Source organism: Dermacentor silvarum, chromosome 1 (genome assembly GCF_013339745.2).
Source record: "Dermacentor silvarum isolate Dsil-2018 chromosome 1, BIME_Dsil_1.4, whole genome shotgun sequence".
In the NCBI taxonomy this organism is placed as follows: Eukaryota; Metazoa; Arthropoda; class Arachnida; order Ixodida; family Ixodidae; genus Dermacentor; species Dermacentor silvarum.
Window position 1 is genome coordinate 309,027,296 of NC_051154.1, and position 25,699 is coordinate 309,052,994.

Below are 25,699 nucleotides of genomic sequence, written 5' to 3' on the forward strand. Positions count from 1 at the left end.
CAGTACGTTGGCGCAAGTCGTCATTTGTGATAACGATAAGAGCGACAGCCCGTCGTTAAAAATGACTTGTCACTCCCCGGTTTTTCTTTTTTGCTCAAGGATGCAACTAACCCGTACAAGGGTAATCCCTCCCTTCGCATGATGCTTGCGACCTTTCTGGTTCTGGACAAGCGCGCTGTTTGTGTATATTTCAGGCGCTTGGCATCGAAAGGCTTAAACCTTTAAACAGCGAAAGGCTGTCACAGTCGCTTCGGTAGCTGCACGGAAAGCGCGGACAATCAGTCTACTTTCAGCACACGCGCTCTCAACCAAGACATATTTGCGAGAAAGGGGCTCCTATATTACCCATAGCGAGTAATGTATCCACAAATTACACCTCATTATCCCGATGTGTTTATGAGCCGCACTCTGGGCCTGTATTCCGTGTTATGACAAAAAATATAGTTTGTGCAGTGTCAGTAGCCTAAACATAAAACAGCAAATTGAAGTCATCACATCAACTATCATATATCATAAATTGAAAGAAATAAAACTGAAACTGTACTTCATAATACTCGCACTGCAAACTTTTATGCATGTGATTCATTTCAATTTCCTATCTTTTCCAGGGTAGAAATATGCTGTTCAGTTGGTAAACACAGATTATTTTGCAAAATTTGATAAGAATTTTTGCCTCCAACATATGTTCCTATTGGTCATGCACATTTCTCTGTATCAATTATATGGTCGAAACATCACTAAGTCGAATTGTGAATCATTTAAAAGTTAAACTGGCTTCTCCACATAGCGGAAATGCCGTAGGAATTTGAGAATGTAATAATACACAATCATTTGGTTGCATAAACTTCCTGGCTATAGGCATGTAATGAAAAGCTCAAATGTATTACACGGCTTTGTCTTTTCTCAGCAATTTCATTCACTGCATTTATAAAGCAATGTACGTTTTTTTTTAAATTTTAGCGCGTGAGTCCAAAAACAAATAGCAACTTATTTACCAAAGCGATATAAGTTTCAAAAGCTTGTTAATTAGGTTGTCATTTGAGCAAATAAAACGAGAGACTTTCATGCACAGACAAAATAAGCGGCTAAGAGGAACAACTGACTAGTTATTTCAGAAGAATAACTGAGCTGAGCTACGTAGTGTTAAACTATGTAGCTTTAAATAATGCGTATATTTTATACATCGGCGGATAGGGGTCATTGGAGATCGCTGGGTGAGGCCTTCGTCCTGCCATGGACATAAATATAGTCTGATGATGATGATGAAACATTGCCGGAGGTGACCACCTCTCATCCAAGAAATATTTTTTACAGTTTAATAATTTATTTATTTGCGCCGTCAGCACTCGAAGGCATTACGGAAGGAAGTGGGTTGAGCAGGCTAAACAAATAATGCAGTGATTAAAAAGTTAGTTTCTAATCATATAATTTTAGCTGGTGGTACGTGGAAAAAAGTTCAGTGCGCACGACGAAGGCAGCTTTACAATTATACCATATTACCTGACCTTAGAAAGAATTTAAAAGGAGCATAGTAAGTAATTAACAAATTCAGATTACACAACGTACGGTAGTTGATGTTGCATGAAACTTGCGTTTATTTGTACTCTTTATGATTTCTTTGGGGAGGCGATACCATTCAAGGGCTGTGTGAGGCCAGAAAGAGCTGAAGGAAGTTAATGTGACTAAATCTGATACGTATTTTGTACAGCTGATCAATACGATGCCATATATATCGTGACGGAGATACAGTCGTACGCGGATATATCAAGCCAACTTATAACGAATTATTCTGTATATCGAACAGCTGTAAAATCCCCTTGAAAATTCCATGCAAATGTATCGGGCTGGTGCACGTGTATAAAGAACGCTCGTTCACCAGCACATTCGATATATCGAACGCGGCGCCACGCAGAAGACCTCATAGTGCACTCCTTTGTACACTTTGAGGTATTCTGGCACCTGGAGGTGGAGAAGAGATAGTGCAGTCAGTTGAGCCCCGTCAGGCTGTTCAGCTCGCGCCCTCATGCTACCTCGGACGTCAACATTCCTTCTATCCGATTTTGGAGGCGTCGTAGTGTGGGTTGAGTGCCTATTCACGAGTTTATTTTCCGCAAGCGATGGCCGCTACAAGTGTAAAGAAAGAATCAGCTTGGACTTTTCAATGAAGTTGAAAGTGAACCAGCATTTTTTTTTTGCGGGTAAATAAAGTGTGCTTGCTTTTTTCCCCCATGTTGCGTGCAGTAAGTTAGCGGCTCTCAGATGCACTAACCGGTAAGCCACCGCTTACCTGAGGGCCTATTATTTTATATACCGAATTACCTATATAACGAACTTCTTGTGATCCCCTTCAGGTTCGATATATCCGGGTTCGACTGTATCAATTTACGAGTTACAAATTCAACTTTAGCTTTATTTGGGGTTAGAGTAGCTATTCGATCATAAGTTGAGTGATCGAAACCAGTGGAGTAAATTTGAGTTCTAATGAGGTAATAAATAGAATGGAATTTCACACATTGGATGTATACTCAAATTTTGTTCCTATTAGTGTTTTCTATAGTAACATGAGAGAGGATTGTGGCATTATAAGTGTACAGGAGCCAATAACCCATCGTTCGATCCACAGTGTTACTAATGTGGATATGCCAGGTAAGATTAGCGGTAATAGGTTGACCAGGTAAGATTAGCGGTACTATGAACACGTGAATACTTTTATGAATATACAGGCTGTAACTCCGTGTTGTTAAGTAAGTAATACCCGTGTCACACGGGCGTTTGGAAGGCCTTCCAACCGATAGTCAGTTGACTCAAAGGTCAAGTTCGAGCTGCTACACGTGCGGTTTCGAAGGCCGCCGAGTCAATAGTCTATCGAGTCAACGGAGCACCCTACAACTTTACTGAAATCTGGATGGCCTTTGAGCAACGGAAGCGGAAACAGCGCGAACATGCCGTCTCGTTCACAGTGTGCTCGTACTCACGGTTAGAAAGAACAAATCCAACCAAAATGCTCTAAAAATACTATACATGAGTGTTATTAATTATTCAATAAACTATTTTCGCCACTTCATATGTGCGAACTGCACATACTCTCGACAACAGCGACGTGCTTGTGTTCATACCTTCCTCTATAGTGTTCTAGAATAGGGGTAGTGGGCTCAGATGACGGCTGCGCTTGAGGCCCTTGATGTCGCCTCCGACAGATGGCGCTTCAAACATTCTCACCTGAAACGTTTTGCCGTCTTGCACCTACGCTATGCGGGTTATTTCACTGCATAGCGTAAATCTAAAGGCATTCTTGCTATCTGTATTACCGGAAAGGCGTAAATTCGCCCCATTTTGTGCTATATATAAACTTTACCATTGTGACTGCGACGGCTCGGGCGGCGTTATCGATGACCTCGCGAGTGCATGAATTTGGGCGCTGGTTCGCCACCGCAGTGGGCAGCTTGCGGCAGTTTGTAGCAGTTACTGTGACGATAACGTGAGCACGATGATTCGTTATATATATTGACACGTATACATGTTTATCTTTCACCGGTGGCAGCTTTCCATCGGCTAACAAATGTTAAACGTTATTGCTCGGCGCAGGACGCGCCTGTATCGGAAGTTTCTAGAACGTTATCGATGCTTCTTTCCGTTGCCTGTTTTCACCGACGCTCATGTAATCTGATTGTATGAGAGACGCGAATTATCTAGATCTTGCTGGAAGAGATGCGGGTACCAGGGGTTATTCTGGGGCCTTCGATGACTCATGTATAAAAGCCGACGCGTTTCGCCGCTGATCAGATTTCGCCGATCGCCGACTGTGTTCGCCGCTTTCGTTGTGTTTTGAGTGTAGCTTGCTTTTGTGGGCACATGTTCGCCCAATAAAGAATCAGTTTCGTCATACACAGTTTTACGACTGTTTACTTCAGCGTCACTACTACATGACAGTAGGGGAATCTGCTGATCAGACTATCTGGAGCAGAGCACTGCACGGGCCGGATTTTCAGGTGCGGGCCTGGCCCGAGCCCGAAAGTACCATTCTTTGCCCGGCCCGGTTCTTTTCCACCCATTAGCCATTTTGCCTTTACGAAGCTAGCTTGGCTAGCTCGCGTTCTCGATTATTGTGAAGATACTGTCATGTGATCAACGGCCGCCGGGCGGTCTTCAAGCTGCATCATAGCAAGTTTTTGCCCTGCATCCCTTCTTTATGGTTACTTGATAATTTAACTGTGAGAGAAATAAACATTTCATTACTAGCCGAACACCCACAGATTATTATGTGAATATTTGGTATGAAAACAAACCATGCAATGGACAGTTAAGAAAATAGGGAGGGATCAGGCTGGCAACAACCACCGGGAGTGGGAGAACCCCGGCTTACATTTAGGGATGAAGTTGTAGAAAAGCACATCGGTTGATCACCATGCTCGTGCTTTAAAGTGTGCGGTAACATACTATAGCGAAGGCATAGGTGAACACTACCATACACGCCGCCGCCCGCCATTTAATCTAACTTTTTAATCTCATATAGTCATTCGGATGTACCTACAGTGATTGAACTCGAGCCACTAATTTTGGCGCGAATGTAAACTTAGATATGCTGGTTACTGGTTTTCAGAAATAGGATAATACACGGCCACTACCAGCTTTTTTTTTTCATTAAACAGAAATTGTTGACCCACAAGGCTAACGCTCATCATATTTACACGCGGAACATGCCATCTTTCTTGCTTTATTCGGCTTCATTATAATGATGTGAATTTTTCAATCGACAATTTAGGCACCCTTATTTAGAAATATATGCAAATTTAGACTCTGTCTAATTGTGTTTCAGTGCAGTGCATCTACAACGTAGGCTTTGTTTTTTTTCTCCGCCACATTAAAGTATGATCTGCTTGCTTATTCACGTAAATTCGCAGACAACGCACCTAGTGCTACAAAAACATATACAAGGCTGCGAACACGAGGGTCGCGCCACTTAACGAGTGGAAATAGCATTCAAAATAAAAATTTACGAGGCAATATAGTGCTTTGCATTTCTATTTTGTTTTTCATATTCCCCTCCCCAATGTTGAGAAATTTTGCAGCATCCGCGTAGTCTTAAAGCATTTGTCCAAGAACAATATACACTTGAAAGTCTCAGTTTAATTAGTTGGGCTAATTATGATATAACCTACGGCAGAATATTCAACTCGCTTGAAAATATAACGAAGAAAATTAATGGAAACCAGTAGTAAGTTGCCCTGTGCCTTAGGACACAAAAAAGTTGCAAATTAACTTTTCAGAAATTGTTTGCTATAATTTTATCAATGTACTCTAAGTACTTCTTGAAAACTTTTTTAATTTTTGTTTTTCCGTTAAAATGATCATGCCGAAAATCTAGATATTTTTGTGCAGCAACAAAATATTGCAGTCGACTCTGCCTCTAGGCACGTCTTCCGCTCTTGAAAAATGTAAGGAGCTCTATCGAAACTAATCTCATTGATTCCCGTTAAGGATAGCTCGAATACCTGAGACAGTCTAATGAATGTTTTTGCAGCGAGTCTCGCACCAATCCAATAGTTTTTCCATTTCTTTAGCGCGACTGCAATGCATATATATTTCTAACTCTTTGTCAGGTTGATTCAAATCTGTGATGTCTAGCAACTCATGAAGTGTGCCTTTAGCCGCTATTCCCACCCACCCAAATGTGTTTCTCCTGATCGATAGGCGGCGCCGCTGTCGAAATCATACCGCTACCTCCATCAAACTTCGGGTCGTCCGTCACATGCCTGAGCCCGATCACCTCTAGGAATTCTAGGTGTTAATAGGCTGGGAACAATGGGGACAAGAGTTCGTTAGTGTCGCGAAGACGAAAGAATTCGTGCAGAACCCATGTTGAGATGATTATCGAAGTTAATGCGATTAGCATTTACACAAGCTAGCGAACAAGAAGCGACACACCGTGTTAGCTAAGACATCTTTGCTTAGAATCCGTAGTGTTTCTCCTCATTTTCAAGTGATTCGGCTATATGTGGCATACACTGTCTCCCTGATTGACCCGATTTGTTATGACCATCGCTCGCCAATGTTACCTCACGATGGTAGAACAAGGACCGCAGGCCGACAGCGCATTCAGTGACGCCGATGGAATTACGAGGTAGGAATGATGTCGATAGAACGACGAAGGCATATAAGGACGACGGCATGACGACGATTAGAGGATTCTGAAGTGACGGTGATAAAGAATTGCGACGGAATACAATACCATGACACTGGTGTTCTAATCTCGATTGATTGACAATAATAGCACAATACTAGCGGAATGAAATAGAAATTATGCTGATGGAACGGAAGGTGGTATGACGACCAACGCATTTAGTAATTTTTAGCCAACCAGACACGCTTCTGAATAACATACCAGCCTGCTCCCTTTCTTTTCTCCTATTCCTTCCCAAGACGCTTTGCAAACATATCCTCTGCCGTTGAGCTCAGTACGCCAGTGCTCTAGCTCATTAGGCCACGATCACATGTTTACAAACGTATCTTGCCAACAAATATATTATTCAAGCTCGAACTTAGGGGGAACATTGAGCTTGGGGGCTCCTATCGAAATACATGGGAAATCGGAAATAGTTTCTCAGAGCAACCAATGCACCAAATTTGATGAGTTGTGTTGAATTTAAAAAAAAGGTGAAGTGTAGTGATTGCCGAAAGGGATATTTTATTTTAGGCTGTTCTACCTTTCTTACGTCAAATTATAAAGAATTGCCAAATTTCGAAGAAGAAAACTTGGCGTATAGAGCTATGTAGCTCAGCAGCTAAAAATGATATCGGAATTCTGTAAACTGCTCCTAATAATACATCGAAAGCGGATAGCAATCATATATCATACGCCATCCTGAAATATACCACTATGTTGTGAATGTTGCATTTGCAAAACCCTTCCAAACATTATAACAAATTCACGTAAGTTTTAAGTTAAAGCAAAAAAAATTGTTCGCTTTTGATGCTCCAACGGGTGCAGTTTATAGAAATGCCATATTTGTTTTTAATGGCTGAGTTTCGGATTTGTAAACTTCGTGCTTCTATTTTTTTGAAATTTACGAACATCCTGCAATTCTTTGAAAACATTACACTATCTAAACGAAAATTCTATTTGCTGCAGGCTCTGCAATTTAACTTTCCCTCTTACATGCAACACATTTCATTCAGATCGGTTCAGCGGTTTTCTCATGAAAGCATTCCTGCATTTTACATGTATTTGATAATCCGGCATCGAAGATACGGCCGAGCTAAAGCTTCCTCTTAAACAATGGATCACGCCAGTTTTATAGGAAACCTATGGAACAGAACCCTGACATATACGCAAGACCGTGGCCACAGTGGTGTACAAATAAAAAGTCTGCTCAAGGAAAAAAATATATATTCATCGGAAGCTTCGCGGGAGCCGTTATCTCGATCAGACATCTCTCCAGAATGCGGACGAGCTTTCTGGCGAAGTGTCTAGCAAAACCGTCGATTCATTGTCACTAGAGCAAGTAGCTGGCCGTCTTCGAGATAACGCTGATACACAAGCGCGCTCGTTTCCAAGCACCGAGGTGAAGCCACAGCTTCAGGGTGTGTTTCTTTTTATTGCGCTTTCTTTAGTTGTGCGTCATAGCATACGTCATAGCGGGAATTTCGAATTCTTTAAGGTCGATACGCCACGTGGTGGCGAAAAAAAGGAAACTGTACGAAATGTCCCTAATTCCTGGTATTGTGTGTCAGGGATCTCAATGTCAATGTCATAAATGACTCCTGGAATGATGGTACCATCCGCTGGAAAAATGGATCGAACCCTTATGTTGCCCTGCTGCATTAACCTGAATTAACCTGTTGACCTGAGTGGTTGTGGCGCATACCCACAGTGGGGGATTGGCCATGAATCGGGTGGTTATATTCGGTGCATAAAAACAAGGGAATTAACGAATAGAATACTGCAGATTAGAAAGGAAGATTTTGTGAGAGGAGAAGAAAAAAACTAATTAATAATAGGTTAAAAAGAAATAAATGAATAAAAGAAAACTATTGTGTGAAAGGTGGCAATAGGTTTAACATGGTAATCGATTTGATAAATTGAGATAATTTTGGATTGCCAAGCAAGCATTTCTGTGGCTGAACCCAATAATAGAGGCTCCAAAAGATAGAATTACAGGTTCCGATAAATCTAGGCCAATATTGTGAAGCGGGATTTCCAGTAGTCTTTTCCTTATTGCAGAAAAACGCCTACAAGACAACAAGAAATGGTCTATTGTCTCCGCTTCGCCACAGAATGAGCATAATGGTGAGGGGACCAGACCAGACCTGTGTAAATAAAAGTGTAACGTAGGGATACGACAGCGCAGCCTCGTGATGGCCACTTCAATTTTCCGGCTTTGGCAAAAGTCTCTGTGCCAAGGGTGTAGAAGATGTCTGTATTCCAAAGAATTAGTTAGAGCAGAGCCTGACACTGCCTGCATAATGACACTCCTGCGAAATCTAGCAGCAGTGACATGAGCAGTCAAAGGACAATACGGAAGAATTGGTCCGGTTATCGATGCCTTGGCTAGTGAATCTGCTATTTCATTTATAATAAGTCCTTTATGGCCAGGCACCCAAATTAAACGCAAACTTCTCAAATATCCAGGTATCAATGAATGAAACGTCCTCAATACGCGAGAGTCACAAGAAGCAGTGAGGGATGAGCATAATGACAATGAATCAGTGACTATCACGGCAGACGTAATTGATGGGTCTAATTTGCGTAGAGCCAGCACCACTGCCATGAATTCGGCTAAAAATATGGGTATAAAATCAGGCAGCCGAAGAGAAAATGTCCAATCAAGAATAGGGGAAAGTATACCCACACCTGATTTTTCCTCACAAATTGAGGCATCTGTCGCAATAACGATGTTTGTTTGCAGGCTCTGCAGATTATCTTGTAATAGACCATCTAGAATGCTATGTGGAAGTAACTTTGAATTATTCGGAAATATGTCATCGAATTGAATATCAGTGGTAACAGATTTGTAGGAAATCGGAAGTACATCACAGATGCGCACGTCCAAAGCGTCAAGTAAATGTTGTGTGAATGTAATTTGGGGAGTATGTGAACGCGGACGAAAAAAAAACCAATCAGGTTGGGAAATGAATATTGTTTGAGAACGTCGCACCGGTGATTCGTAGATTCTCAAAAACGTCTGTACTATCAAAAGACGGAACCTACACGAAAGAGGAGGAACACGGGAGTCAAGATAAAGAACCGAATTTGCAACAAATTTAGGAAGCCCTAGGCACAAACGTAATGCTTCTCTTTCTAAGAGGATCAAAGGGCGGGAAGTGTAAGCTGGAGCTCCAGAGAAGAGTGCGCAACCAAATTCTAATACAGGGCGAACGTACATGCGATATATCATTAGAAGTGTATCTCTTCTCAATCCTATTCGACGATTGCTCAGCCTACGCAAAATGCCAATTGCACGGGTACCTTTTCCAGTCACATGATCTATGTGTGGCCGCCAGTTGAGAGAGGAGTTATAAATTATTCCAAGGTACTTAACCGATTCTACCTGTGGTATGTCTTGTAGGTGGTAAGAGAAAGAGATATGCACTGGGTCATTTATCGGGAAAACGAGAATGGCACATTTGCTGGTATTGAGTAAAAACTGGTTAACATCTAACCAGCTCTCCAGGGCACAAAGGTAAGTTTGCAGTCGTTGATATAACGTATGAATGTCATTTGCAGATGCGAAAAACGCAATATCATCTGTATAAACATAAGTTGTGACTTCTTCATGATGGGGAATTGCGCTCATGAGAATATTAAAAACCGCCGGGGAAAGGACTGAACCTTGCGGTACTCCTCCGTTTGTTTGCACCTAGAAGACGAAAAGCCGCTTTTGTAACAGTATAATTCTCTTTCACTTAAAAATTAATGAATCCACGCTATTATATAACCAGGAACACCACAAGATGTTAGCCGATTTATCAAAACTGTGTGTTCCACGGTATCATATGCTTTAGCGATATCAAGCGTCACTAAGGCAGAATATTGCTTATGACGTCGAGCAAGTTGTATTCGGCTTTCTAAGTCGACATGGGCATGTCAGATAGAGCAGCCAGCCCTGAAACCAATCTGACATGGACTAAGAATTGAATTATCGTTTACAAATTTCATGATACGAAGGTGAATAAGCCTCTCAATTAATTTTACTACATTTGACGTAAGTGCTATAGGCCTGATGTTCTCCAATGTATACCCTCCCCCTTGTTTCTTAAGCATCATTATTACTTTGGCAAGCTTCCACTGCAAAGGAATCCAAGCATTTTTAATCTAATAATTTACCACGTCTAAAAGAATGTTCGGCGATTCTTTTAACAATATTTTTAGCATTGCATTTGTGATTCCGTCAGGGCCAGGTGCTGTATTTGGCAAGCATGCTGCAGCCTGATCGAGCTCAGATAACGAAATTGACGTGAAGCCATCCGCAGAGTCTAAAGCATAATGAATCGTTGGAAGCCAGGCTGCAAATTGATTTTCTAAACCTTTGGCAATCGCTTCTAAAGAGGAGCTCATTTCTTGCGGGGTCAAAACGATGGAGTTTAATGTTAACGGCGTTGGTAGCACCTTTCTAGTACGAAGAAATGCGAACAGAGCTGGCTTGTTTTTTGATATTGATAGATAATCGTAATGCCTAATATCATATTCATCCTTGGCTCGGTTAACAGTACGCCTAAATACACCAGCGTGGAACTGATAATTTTTCCAATTTGTCGGGCATTGATTATGGATAAGTGTTTTCCAGGCTGCTTTTCCTATAATCACGCGTACACTCATCATTCCACCAACGACAAGCGGTGCGTTTAGCCGAAGGGATGACAAATTCAGCTTGCTTCCGGGAACCCTCAAGAACCGAACAAATCGTTGAAGCGATTTCCTCGTCATTGGCATTGGCAAGTTTCGAAACGGATGCAAGTAAGACAGTCTTAAATTTATTGTGGTTGACAAATGTGCATGCCTGGCATTCTAAAGATGTTGTTGGAAACATGATTTCAAATGACACAGGAAGATGATCACTGTTGGTTGCTGAGTCAACCGTTAACCACGAAGAAACATTGAGGCCAGCACTACAAAATGTTAAGTCTAACACTGATCGAAAGTGGCCTCTAACAAATGTCACATGTCCTGTGTTCTGATATGAAAGGGTACTATCAATAGCCCATTCCCATAGTCGCTTACCACACAAATCTGTTTTTAGACCCCACGACACGTGATGCGAATTAAAATCGCCTGCGAACAAAATTTCTTTTCTACAAGCAGCTACAGCCCTATCAAGTTGACGTGTACTTTGCACACCGGTGGGGAAATAGGTATTAATAATTGAAAATGGTTGATACCCTGGGAGACATAAGTCTATCGCCAAAATTTCGCAGTCGGAGTTCATGAATTTAAAAGAAAGGTTTGCCTTATGACAAATTTTATTTGATACAAGTATCAATAGTCCTCCGCCTCGCGGGTTACGATCTAATCGAAACGAACGAAAACCTTTGAAACGAAAATTTTTCTCTGGTGATAGCCAAGTTTCCTGAAGAAGTATAACATCTGGATTAAGCTGATGAGATAGGTAAAACAAATCTGTTAAAGCTGAGAAGTTAGAGCGACAGTTCCACTGCAATACTTTAAACTGTCCAATGGTGTTGATCGCACAGCAGCGGCAACTGCCGCCTTAAGAAAGCTTTCTTTATTCATAGGCGATGGTTGACTCTTTTTTGGTTTTGGTTTCACAATCTTAGAAATTGAAGATCCCATGCGTTTGGAAGCTCAAGCGTCAAGTTCCATATCTGTGACAGTAGGGGAGTCTGAGGAAGAGGACTCGCCTTCGCCTGGTTGAATTGGCGGAGTAGCGTCTGTCGAGTGATCTTTAAATGTAGAAGGCGCGTCTACGTCGTTGCTAGGTATTCGAGGTGGGTCGTTAAGTACTGAGGACTGTAGCGGTGCCTTAGTGGCTTGCAACATTTGAATCATCTGACTGGCAATGATTTGGGCTAAGCATTCTGATAGGCTGGATACCAATTTATCCATAGCTTTAGTCATTGCCTTTTCCACAGCAGCGTCAATTGCTTCCGAGAGATTAATATTCATACTTTGAGTGTTACGGGCGGTAAGACCAGAGTATCCGAAGGCCCTGTCTTTAACGACGGCAATTGCATCTCTTCGCGAGCAGCGACGGCGGTTGATTATTTCAAGAATTTGAGTTTCTTGGGCCCGGGCTGAGCAATTCGAATAGGCTGCTGGGTGTGTTCCCCCGCAGAGGCAGCAGTTTTCAGATTGCGCAGAGCATTCACTTGAGGAATGACCATCTCCACAGGTGCGGCAGCGTAGGCTCGACTTACAACCTCCTGCGCTGTGCCCGAATCTCCAACAATTCTGACATTGGATTGGACGTGACGCTAGTGGTTCTACACGGAACACAAGAGGCCACACTTTGATTTCGGACGGACATGATGTGCCCACAAACGTGGCAATTACTGACTCAGTCGGAATTCTCTCATTATTTACAAGGCGATTGCAACGATAAATAGCAATGACGCCTGCTGCGGAGAGCTTGTCTAGGGTTTCAGTGGGACTTAAGTGGGAATCTACGCCCCGAACGAGGCCCTTGGTGCAGGCAAGGTGAGGTGGGATAAAAGTTCTCACCGGGATGGAAGCGAATCAAGTGCATTTCAGTAGATCTTCAACACAGGTCTGGTCCGGTGACCGACACAATATACCTCCGCGTCCGAACGCTCGCACGTCAGTGATGGTCTGGAAGTGGTTGGACATGGTCTTAAGTTCCTTCTGGACAGCTTGTGGGTTCGTCAGCCTGATGGAACCTCCATTGGTAGGCACGAGCGCAACAGGAATGGTGCTTACGCCACTGCGAAAAAATAAATCTAAAGGTAATTCATTCGATGGCAGGGATGCTGACCAGGCGGATCGCGCCTGGCCAGGAGAATTGGTCGACATCAGCCCAAGATGGCTGATGCAAGGAATGTGAATAAATCAGGGATTAAATAAAGGTATTTAGAAACCTGAAACCACCCGACACACAGCCGAAATACCACTGCAGGCCAACGAAGCTTGGAGAGGCACCGGAACGCCGCAGGAACGTCCGCGCTGCAACGCCGCCAACGTTCTCGAAAACCTCAGCTCCTCGAGGTTTTTCTTCGTCTTCTTTCTCGTGGTGTGTTCCAGTGAGTGAGTACGAACTTTATTGAGGTCCTGAGGAGAAAGAATTAAAGCGGGGCCGGAGGCCCCTCCAATCGATCCGGTGGCTCCACCCAGGTCGGGGCCGGTAGACATAGTCCTTCGGCGACGGCCCGGGCCCTCTGGACAGCCTTGAGCTGAGCGATGAGCTCTGTACTTCTGAGCGCTGAGTCCCAGGAGGACTGGTCAGGAAAGTCCGTGCCCGCGTTGGCAGGGCACAGCCAGAGCATGTGTTCGAAGTTGTTGTATTCGAGGCCGCACTGTGGGCATGCAGTAGGAAAGTCAGGATTGATCCTGCTTAGTGTTGTTGGTGTGATGTATGTCCTAGTCTGCAACTGTCTGTAATTGACGGCCTGTGCTTTTTTGAGGTTTTGGTGAGGAGGAGGAAAAATTCTTCGTGCTAACCTATGATTTGAAGTGATTTCGTGGTATGATACAAGCGGGTCTTTGTTGCCTAAATCCCTCCAGGCTGGGTTGAAGCGAGGGGGCGGACCGCAGACGCGGAATGTGAGTTCTCGCGCCAGTTGGTGTGCCCGCTCGTTCGGATTACAGTCAGGAGGTCCGGAAATGTTGCCCATGTGGGCCGGGAACCATGTGATGTGTGGGGACGTGAGGTTATCTCCTCCCGTTTCTTGGAAGATTTTGTTGACCACCGTAGCTGCTTTCCTAGAGACGAGGCCCGCCGAGAAGGTTGTGATGGCTGTTCTTGAGTCCGAGTAAATGACGGAGGCTTCTTTGCAGCTTCGAAGGGCCACCGCGATGGCCATTTCTTCTGCTTCGTGAGTGAAGTTGGTAACCACCGTGGCTGCGTTGACGAGTGATCCATGGGCGTCCACCACAGAGACCGCGTATGCGCCTCGATTCCAATATCTGGCCGCGTCAACGAAGAGGACTTGCGTTTCGTTACGATTAATGTTGCCAAGGATTGCCTTCGCTCTCGCTTTTCTCCGCCCTTCGTTGTGGATCGGGTGTATGTTTCTTGGGATTGCATCAACGGTTATTGACCTCTTGGCATTTGTGCATAGTTGCGACTGCTCTGGTGGCATGAAGAGGGGCTGTATGTCTGCTTCTAGTAATATCTCGATGCCCGCCTTTGTCAGTGTTCCACAAAAGAAGCACTTCGTCGTCGTCCTCGTCCTTAAAGCGCAAATATAATTAAGAAGGCAGCAGGGAGCGATTACGTAAGGGTAAGGAACCATCAGGATAGCAAAACATTCAACGATAGGCAGCAGTCTTATAAAAAAGGCATCGGCAATGTATTGAATAAAAAATTCTGTGCTACTATGATGCCCATTACAGTCATTTGATGAATTCGTATCATTGATTATAATTGAGCAATCAGTAAGAGTACTCCGAGTCATCGCCCAATACGAAATGATTGTTATTAGTGGTATTATCACGGTATGTGCATACTAGCTATAGCTACAATTCGCTAAAGCCCAAGAAATAGAACGGAATAATTATTAGTTGTCATGTGTAGAAAAAAAAATGACGCCATGCTGGAAGTTCGTGTAAGATAACTTCCTCTGGTAGTTCATTCAAACTTTTCGGTGCCTCTAAAACATGCTGCAAATTGCTGTTCGAACACTTGTTCCGTGTGTAACGATGCTGAAACGTGCAATCCATGGCTGATCTGCTCAGACAATGCATACAACGGCCAGCCCAGGCTAATGATTTCTTTTCTTGCCTGTGGACAAGAGTTGTTATTGGTTAAAGATCTAGTTTAACGTGTATGAGCAGTATTTCTCTCCCTCACTCCCCGTTTCCCTCTCTTTCACTTTTTACCCCCCTACTCTTTCCCCCCGTACCGGGTAGCCAACCGGAAATACCTCTGGGTAACGTCACCGCATTTCTATACATCCTTTTTTTTTTATTTGACATCACCCGCAGCGCCTTTGTTGGCATTATTGCGGGGTGCACAAACATTCATAAAATAAATCCGCAGTCTTGCGGCCAAACAAATCTGGTGGCAACAAATTTCATTCAGAAATAGTTTTAGGGAAAAATGAATTTTTGAACAGATCGGTCCTGGGGGTGTATGGCCGAACTTTAAATTTGTGATCCAAACGGGAGGACTGATTATGCGCCGGTCGTAGATAATCTGAAGCATTGATTCCTGTTTGCTTGTTATAAATTGAATAAAAAAACTTAAGTCTAAGATTACGTGCTTCGCTCATTTAAAGATTGCCACTTAAGATCTCTTTTCATGGCTCTAGAACTTTCGTACCGATCATACTTCCCCAGAACAAATCCTTTCTCCCTCTCTCTCTCAATATATATATATATATATATATATATATATATATAAGCCTACTTTCATGGAACAAGCATAAAAACTGCAACATTACAAAAGATAGAGAGAAAGAGAAAGTAACCTAAGTTGTATATATAATGTGATACAAAAAATTAAGCCTGATCCACGCTTGTGAAATCTCATGAAACCGCGGAGCTCTTGGGCCGTATTCTCAAACGTCTCACTTCGGCGACAGTTCGCCTTTCGCTTTTAGGCGCGCGCAGATTGGCAGGTTGAGCAAAACTGGAAAATAAATCGCGGCATATAGCAGTTCCGGTGCATGTCATTTTGACGTCACGGTATCATTGGGTGCTCCCGACATACATTGAATAAACGAACACGCCTGTGTCAGTACTGCGGCGATACATACGAAAATAACACACCCGGGCCGCTCTGCACTCGCACGGTGCGCTCTCTCGTGTGTTGCAAAGCGTTCGAGTGTGCGTGTTGGTAGCAGTGTTGCCAGGTTTGGCTATATATAGCAGAATTGGGCTACAGAAAAAAAATCTTGGCGTCGACTTCCACGAGTTGGTTATGCGGCTATATTTGGGCTACTTCAAATCTGCGACATTGCTTTGTTTGGGCTATAAGTGGCGCCCTAATCAACGCTCCAGAGCGGCTCTGATCGAGTAGAAACAAATCTCGAAGGCTATGTTTTAGCTGGCTGAGCCGGGAGCGCACCAGTGCGTTTGTGCGTGCGCGAAATGCCCGCCGCCCCTCTCCATTCTCTGCCCCGTTGTCTGAGCCGGGGGCTTTCATCTTTGATGTACTTAAACTTACATCGCGCTTCACCGTGAGACACCCGATCCGCGGGCATCGGGATGAGCCTGGGAGTAGAGGGTTTTTCACAGTATACTGTACTAACATCGCTATGCTCAGAGAGCAAGAGGGTCGGGCGATAGTGGCGCTGACAGGAAAGAAGCACGGGTAGATTACACGCTCCAGTGTGTTCACGGCCATGGCTTTTATGGTGAAATATCGCGCCCGGCACAGCTTTCGACCTGCTTCACGTTTCTCGCGCTAAGCTTTACGGCCATTTTCTTTTTCCTGCGACATGAGTTTTTCTTCGTGCTTACATTAGACGTTCATTTCCATAGGTTACACTTAAGGCCGAATCCTCCTCGGAGAGGAGAATCTAACCATGGGGAAGTGGGACAAGTATGCGAGAAAGTATAAAAAAGAATGGCAGCAAGACCCCGAGCCCAAAGTGGGTCCTGGTGCATTTACTTATCGATGGTTTGCCCCTAACGTGACAGATGCAGGTACTTATTGTGCTAATATCGAAACATGTTTGCCACGATGCCATCAGTGCGCCACGCCACAAGAACATCTCCCAGCGTGTTAGCTTAGCAGGTGAGGTGTCGCGCTGCTGCCTCGAGGACGGGGGTTGGGTCCTCGGCCACGGCGGCCGCATTTCGATCGAGGCGAAATGTTGCAAGCCTCGTGTACTTAGATTTATGTGCACGTTAACGAACCCCAGGTTGTCAAAAGTAATCCGGAGTCTCCCACTGGTTCATGCCTCCCAATCATATCGTGGTTTTGGCACGTAAAACATCAGTAATTATTATTAATAGCATATCAACATTTTGAGAATAACCGGCTTTCACAGGATTACCACTCTTATCACTCTGTCGTTTACCTTTGCTCTTTGTGAGCCGTCGCGGCTTTTGCCATTTCGAGCGGGTTACGTTCGGGACCTGCTCGTCGTCGCAAACTGCGCGCTTCTTACACTTGTGTGCCGTTTTGCGCAGCAACCTTCTAAAGCTTCGCTTACACCGATTGAAACAGCGAGTGACATCTGCTGTCTGTCACTTCTTTTTAACGCATGTTCTTGGCGTGCTGGAGACCAAAGATGGTGGCCAGGTTAATGTAAATGGAAATTATGTAGAGTGTGTCCCAGGTAACCCGGCGCCAACCTAATTAACAAGAAAACAAGATAGGATGACGAGACAAATAACGCGAGATATCATAGCGCGATACAGTGGTTTTGTCTCATAAAAAAGAAGCCGTGGGCGCGTCACCGTCGCAGACCGCTGGACAGCTGAAGTTTTTCTACGCCGTAGGCGGATGTCACGTGAGAGCTCAATGATGCTGAACAATATTTTGCGTTGACGTGAGCTAAAAAGCAAAGTTCGTAGTTAGTATTACTGTATATAACTAAAAATAATAACTTAGTACTATCTGTCATAAAATAAAAGCAGCATGATTTCGCCTTCTGCAGCGATTCGCTGCAAGAGTGATGTTGACCGTCACGGAGGCAAGGACTTTTGGTTACAACGGGTTGTGCAAAAAACGATTGTGTTGTTGAATGTGAAAATTTATATACAAAATACTGCAAAAAATGGCCATATTTGGCTACTGAATATTTTGCTCTCTTGTTGTGATTGGCTACATTTGGGCTACAATTTATCCAACTTTGGGCTACGCCGCCTCGTCCAACCTGGCAACACTGAGCAGAACATCTATACGCAGGGGTTGCATCCGCTGATTTGAAAGCAAGTTTCCAAACGTCGGGCAGCAAAGCGCCGCCACCTTGTTCCTCCCAAAGCTCGTAACGCACTTTCACGGCCCTTCTCGTCGTTACCGGGCCGCTTAATGGAACATCGAGGCCTGCTCTTTCCCGGTGCCACACGGTGTCCGAGTACGACAATTCTGCACCGAATTCCGCTCTGTCAGCGTCAACACGGCTCGAACAAGGCGATAAGTGCTCCACGTATACGCGACTCGTCCGAAAGGCTGTAAAAGGACAGCAGCTTCGGGTTGCGCTACAGTTTCACCGCCACGTCACGCATTTGTTTGCTCCAAGTGATAACAGGTGCTGCCGTCAGTGAGAACTCGGCCTCTGCGTTTCTTGCCCATCTCGCACCTGCATACTTGAATTCGATCGTTCTTAGAAATCATGCAGTCGTCGTCAATCTGCGGTCGTCACACAGACTCACTCTCGCGTTAATTCTAGTTCACTGCACTCGCGTCACGCATATGAATACTGTATTTACACAAACACATTGGTCGACTTCGTGACGCTTTGCGGAACCCCAAAAACGCTGCATCGTCAGCTGCTTGCAAAATGCTTCGCATAACGACGATTCCCCCAATGCCTCTGCACAATTTTAGTCCTGTTTGCTGATATATATATATATATATATATATATATATATATATATTTGCGTATTAATGCTACACCATTTCTCACGTGCACCGGTGCCAAGGCCCCCACGTTGTTTCCGGGCATGTTAATAAAATGTATTGATTATTATTATTATTATTATGTTGCTGCGTGAGTCCTATCGCGCGGCACCATCGCTTCAAGGCGGTATCGGCAATAGCTCTTTATTGCCGTCACGAAACAACACAGAACAGGGGGTCATGATTACAACTGGCATATATATATATATATATATATATATATATATATATATATATATATACTCTTGGGGCCGGAAGAGGGCGCTCTTCAACACCAGGGTTGATTGACGAAAATCCGTCATCCGCGGAACTCAGCGTCCAGAATCGGTACACAACACTTACCCCCCTTAGTTCGGACTCAACAGTCCGCCAATGCCAGCACAAAGTCCCGAAGATGTTGGGGTGTCTTACGGGAACGCTGCGAACGGCGTGGCCCCGGCAATTCTACACTTTGCTCTGTTGTTGCTGGCTGAGCCGCTGCTGTGTCGTCCGAAGGTAGCATGACTCTTGGTTGCTCCTCAGATGGTAGCATGACTCTTGGTTGCTCCTCGGTTTCACTGGGATCTGGTGTCTTGCTGCAGCTCACTCCGACAGGTGAAGGGTTTGACGCAGGCCGGACCTCAGGCTGTCCTCCTTCAGGTACGCTTTCGGCTAACCTCATGGGACTGCTGCTCCGACGACGATGCTGGTCCACGTGCCGGCGACACACACGGCTGTCCGGAAAAACCACCTCATAAGAGATCGGGCAGTTGCTCTGGAAATCACAGCAGGTACCCATGGTGGGCTTGGCTGTAATTGCGTACAAATACAGGATCGTCGGGCTGGAATGTGCGTGGTGTAGGCAGAGCTTCTGCCAACCGGGAGGACTTGTCAGGGGCCCGGTCTGGGTGCAGCCGGTCCAGCATGGTAGACAGTCGGCGGCCCATCAGTAACTCGCACGGGGAGCGTCCCGTGACTGTGTGGGGAGTTACATGCTGCTGTAGAGTGAAGTCTGCCAGGCGCTGTACCCAGCTTCCTCGGATTATCCGAGATAATGCCTCTTTGGTGGTCCGTACCATCCTTTCAGCCTGCCCGTTCGTGGATGGATGGAACGGTGCAGATGTCACTTGGCGGATGAGGTTTGCATCCAGGAACCCTCGAAATTCTGTGGATGTGAATTGTGGGCCATTGTCTGAAACGAGGGTATCTGGCAGGCCATGAGTTGCAAACATTCTTCGTAAGGTAGTGATTACAGCACTCGATGTCATTGACGACATTGGCATGACCTCCAGCCATTTGGAATAAGAATCCACCACAATCACGAAGGTCTGTCCTTGGAATGGACCAGCGAAATCAATATGCAGGCGTGACCAAGGAGTCCGGGTCGTCTCCCATGGGTGCACAGGTGCCCGCGGCATCTCGGGCCGTGTTTCCTGGCAAGGAAGGCATCGCCGGACCCATTCCTCAATGGCCGCATCCATGCCGGGCCACCATACATAACTGCGGGCAAGCGCTTTCATTCTGACGATGCCGGGGTGTCCGACATGCAGAGCTTTGAGGACCCGGAAACGAAGCTCCTGTGGAATCACCACACGGTCACCCCACAGTAAGCATCCCTTGTGGGCGGACAGCTTATGTTGTCTGGACACGAATGGTGTGAATTCGCAACTCGGAGCGCATCTTGGCCACCCCTTCCACACCCAGTTGAGGACGCGGGAGAGGATAGCGTCCTTGGAGGAGTACTTCGCCACATCGTCTGCATAGACTGGAGATTCTGGAAGTACGTCCAGAAGCATGACGACCTCCGCTGGCGAAGGGTCATCCTGGCACTGGTCCGCTTGGGGCAGTCTACTGAGACCATCTGCGTGGCCTAACTGTTTTCCTGGTCGGTAGTGGAGAGTATGCTGGTATCCATTCAGAAAAATGGACCAACGCAACATTCGCGGTGAAAGCATCTGTGGCGTTTGCCGGTCTGATGTGAAGAGCCCCAGGAGCGGCTTGTGGTCTGTATGGATCTGAAATGGGCGGCCGAATACGTAGTCATGGAACTTCTTTACTCCGGCAACCACAGCGAGTGTCTCCTTATCGATCTGAGCGTAATTCCGCTCCGTAGGGGACAAGGTTCTTGAATAAAAAGCGATTGGTGCTTCCGTGTCATCCGGCATTCTGTGACTCAACACCGCTCCTATTCCATACGGGGACGCATCGCAGGTAAGGATTACCGGCTTCTTCTCGTCGAAGTGTGTCAGCACCTGGTTGGATGCCAGTAGCTTCTTCACATTGTCGAACGCAGTTTGTTGTAGGTTTCCCCACAGCTAGGGGACCTTCTTGTCTAACAAACGGTGCAGGGGTTCAGCGACAGTGGCCTTGTGTGGAAGGAATGCATGATAGAAATTGAGAAGACCCAGGAAGGCCTGTAGCTCAGCTCTGTTCAACGGCCGCGGTGCATTAAGGATGGCTTGCGTCTTGGCCAGTGTGGGGTGGATTCCCTCAGCATCGACTCGGAAACCTAAAAATTCCACTTGAGTCACTCCTAGCTGGCATTTATCCTCCTTGACCTTAAGCCCTGCATCTTGGAACCGCTGAAGGACCTCTCGAAGGCGACCAAGCAATTCCTGGTGTGATGCACCTGAAATGAGGACATCATCAAAATATGGAATGACGCCTGGTAGTCCGCGTAGTAGGTTCTCCATTAAACTCTGGAAGATGCCAGGTGCGACGCTGACACCGAATTGTAATCGTCGAACGCGAAAAGCACCCCGATGCGTCACAATGGTCTGTGCCTCTGCAGATTCATCAGTCACTGGGAGCTGTTGGTACGCCTGTGCCAAGTCTAGCTTCGCAAAGACAGTTCCACCAGAGAGGGATGCCAGCAGGTGGTTGACAGCTGGTACCGGATACGAGTGCTGCTGCAAGGCTTTGTTGATGGTGCACTTGTAGTCTGCACAGATGCGGACGTCCCCATTTGCCTTCAGTGGTGTAACAATAGGGGTTTCCCAACGAGCGTGGTCAACCGGCTCTAGGATTCCTTGTTGTATCAGTTTGTCCAGTTCGGCGTCGATTTTTGGTCGCAGTGTGAAAGGAACCCTTCTTGCTTTCAGGCGGATAGGCACAACCTCAGGGTTAAGTGCAAACTGCACGGGCGGTCCCTTGTAGCAGCCCAGCGTCCCGTCGAACACAGAGGCAAAGTCCCGGAATATGTTGTCAAGTGAGGATGGTTGCTGATCGATGATTTGCACTCCCGTGATATTGATACCGAGTGCCGGAAACCAATCCAGCCCGAGAAGACTTGGGCGCTCGCCCTTGACAATGACCAGGCGCAGTGGGCCGTCAAAATCTTTGAACTGCACTCGGACGGTACCAACTCCACGTACAGCGATACGGTTGGCTTGATAGTCCCTCATGATAACGTCAAGTGGCTGTAGGTTTTGGACACGTCCCTTTGGAAAAATGTGTCTGGCTGTGGCGTCGGAGATAATGGAAAAGGTTGATCCCGAATCCACCTCCATCTGACACTGTGTGCCTTCGATTTTTACACTCACATGTATCTTCCTCTTGGCGGGTTTAGACACTTCGTTGATAGCACTAACTGCCAAGTCGTCGCAGTATGAAATGTTTGTGCGAGGAGTGGTCTTGAATTGTTGCGTCCGGGCTTGGTCTCTGGCATTCCGACGTGGGCTAAGCTGTCTCCGGGACCAGCAGACCTTAGCAATGTGCCCGGTTTTTCCACGTTCCCTGCACTGGGCACCCCGGAACCGACACAGACGGCGTTCGTGCGGGCCTCCACAGCTGGCGCAGGGGCCGCCCCCCAATCTCTCGGTGTTCCGTCGCTCAGTGGGGCTCGCACGTAACCGAAGAACATCTTCGGCGGTGTCTTGCTCGCCATCATCGCCAGTCGTCGTCCCTTGGTGCACGGGCTCGAAACGCGACGTGTTCGTGGTTTGAAACGAGGGTAGGCTGGCTTCCCGGGCAATGGCCTCGGCGGCGACTGCTTCCTCGACAGCACTGGTGAAAGACACCTCTTTTTTCGCCAGTAGTCGCCGCTTCACCGTGTCGTTCTGCAGTCCGAACACGAATCGGTCCCGTAGCACGGTGTCGAGGTCGTTGAAGTTGCAGTGCTGTGCCGTCGTTCGAAGAGCAGCGAGGTAGGCGGCGGCAGACTCACTTGGTGCCTGGTCGCGGCGATGGAATTCATATCGTCTGGCAAGCTCCGGTGGTTTCGGCGCTAGGTGGTCGCGCAGAACGGCGAGGATTGTTTCGAAAGGTGTATCCTTCAGCTGGGCCGGTGCCACGAGCGCCCTGGCTAATTGAAAGGTGGCGGGACCGCAGCGGCTGAGGAATGTCGATCTCTTCTTGCTGGCGTCCGTAACGCCCTGCGCCTCGAGGAAGAACTGGAAACGTTCTGCATAGTCCTCCCACTCTTCAGGGTGAGCGATGTCGAAAGGCTCGAGCCCCTCCGTTGTGGCGGCCGTCATTGTGAACGAGTACGTACTGGGCGGAGCTAGCTTCCCGTTGCGGCGGTCTCATTCGGATCCCATCCTCGTCGCCAGTGTTATGTTGCTGCGTGAGTCCTATCGCGCGGCACCATCGCTTCAAGGCGGTATCGGCAATAGCTCTTTATTGCCGTCACGAGACAACACAGAACAGGGGGTCATGATTACAACTGGCATAATATATATATATATATATATATATATATATATATATATACTCTTGGGGGCGGAAGAGGGCGCTCTTCAACACCAGGGTTGATTGACAAAAATCCGTCATCCGCGGAACTCAGCGTCCAGAATCGGTACACAACAATTATTATTATTATTATTATTATTATTATTATTATTATTATTATTATTATTATTATTAGGGCCTCCTTTCAAGAAAAGTCAGGTCTTTTTCCGAGCATATGGCAGCTGGCATTACTTTTTCCACCGCATAACACTGACTTTGCTGCCTAAGTGGAGGGAAGAGGCAAACGCGCTCCGCCTACGCGAACGCTGCACAAATTTCGATCGCAAGTCCAGCACCCGATAGTAAAGGGCAAATTCTAGTGGGTACCGTAGCCCAAATTTGGGCTGCAATTATCGATTTCATGAATGCCAATTTTACCGCTATTACCATCAAAGCGATAAAACAAGAAAATTTAGTCCTTTGAATAAATGTTCTCAAAGATTACTAGCAGGTCTGTTTGCTTTGTACGAACCGGTTAGCACAAACCTATAAATTCAACATAATTTACTTCCATGTCATGAAGAAAACAGGAAAGCCCCGGTGCGGGCTTACCCCCGGCGACGTCACAGGACGCCGGCATGACGCCGGCGACGTCACAGCGTGACGTCACCGGCGCACGTGCGGTGACTCTGGTTGGCAAAAAAAAACAGCCGCCTTATCTTTCTGCTTGGTGCAGTCGCGCTTTAGTTGGTGTAGGTGGGCGCCACGTGGACGCGTGTTTTTATTTCTTTTATTTCTTTTTTTATTTTTACGTGAACCTCCACAATTCTCTTGCTAGTCAGATTAGCCTAAATGTGTGTAAGAGAACATCGGCATGTGGTAAACTGCATGATGAAAATGTGGCGTCACTGGCCTTTTTTACTTACGAACATGAACCACTTGGTGGTGGTCTGCGACGGACTGTGCAATGAAGAATAACGGCTTTTCCATGGATGTGTGCCATATTTGTTGTGCTAAAGTGTGCGGCGACAACAGCGACGATATCGGCTCATCTTAGCGTAGGGAAACGGACCACATTATGTGCGCGCGCGCGTGGTGTACTACGCGATAAGCAATGTATCTCGCTTGCGAGACTGTGGACACGTGTTGCGTGTAATAAAACCAGTCGTAGTGATTAGGCTCCGATAAAACTTCAGGAACCGTAATTATTGAACAGGTGAGATTGAATGAGACGCGATAATTAGTGAGTGCATGTATTTCGGGGCCATTCGCGCTGTGTGCAGAAAAAAAATGATCGAGTGAGAGGTATGGCTACGAATGAGCTTCTACGATGTTTTGACCGCTGCCGAAGCTGCGTGTATACATTTAACCACGGGGAATGCCCTAAAGGCAAGCACTGAAATTACGGTGATTTAACGCAGATGTCACGGGTCTTAAGTAAAATTGAACTTTCTTTTTTTTCGTGATTGGTGCATTCACCTTCATGGTACGGACATTATGTCGTGATGATGCACATAAACATGCAAAACTTGGGTCTTTTAAAGTTGAGAGCAGCAAAGTGTGCAGCAGACACAGCGAAGTTAGCGCGCAACGAATTATGTACTTATGTAACATTTTGCTTTGTACATTCACATGACCGAGACTAATCATTAAAATTAAATTATGATGTTTAACATAGCAAAGTGTGCAGCAGACACAGTGAAGTTAGCGCGCAACGAATTATGTACTTATATAAGATTTTGCTTTGTACATTCACATGACCGAGACTAATCATTAAAATTAAATTATGGTGTTTAACATCCCTAAGCTGCACAGCGGCTTATGCGGGACAGTGTAACTAAAGGCTCCGGATTAATTTTGTCCACCTAGGGTATCTTACCATGCTCCTAAAGCAGAGTAATAAGTTTTTCTGCATTTCTCCCTCATCTACATTCAGGCGCTGCTACTTGGTACGGCTCCACTGAGCTGCCGTGTAGTTGCAGACGAACTTCATCTTGTATATCGTTTGGTACAGTGTAAATGGGCGCAAATCAGTGCATTCACGACAATGCAATGCAAATTTGTGTTCGAAGACCAGTCATTTAGCGAAGTAGCACTTTGCCACCGCGAAAATGTGCACACACTCTGTGATAAAATGTTCATTTTCGAGGAGTAATACATTTTTGTGGATGTTTGATCTACAGAAGAGGCGCACTTTTACGAAATCACCACACGCTGATTTACGGGAACCATGCACTTGGCAACAACTCTACGTTGTTGTACCGGTAAAACGCGGACGATTATACTTCGTAAGCACAGTTCGGAAATGCTCTCCCTTCAAAAAATCGCAATATGCCGGACTTACCATC

General features: G+C 45.8%; 1 protein-coding gene across 1 annotated transcript; it reads right to left on the reverse strand.

Moving 5' to 3' along the window:
- Positions 1-19,465: 19,465 nt before the first annotated feature.
- LOC125943123 (uncharacterized protein K02A2.6-like) lies at positions 19,466-23,322 on the reverse strand. The gene is given in 1 exon segment (XM_049661520.1): positions 19,466-23,322. A coding segment is annotated over 1 exon segment (3,693 nt). The 5' UTR covers positions 23,159-23,322.
- Between the last annotated feature and the right edge of the window lie 2,377 nt (positions 23,323-25,699).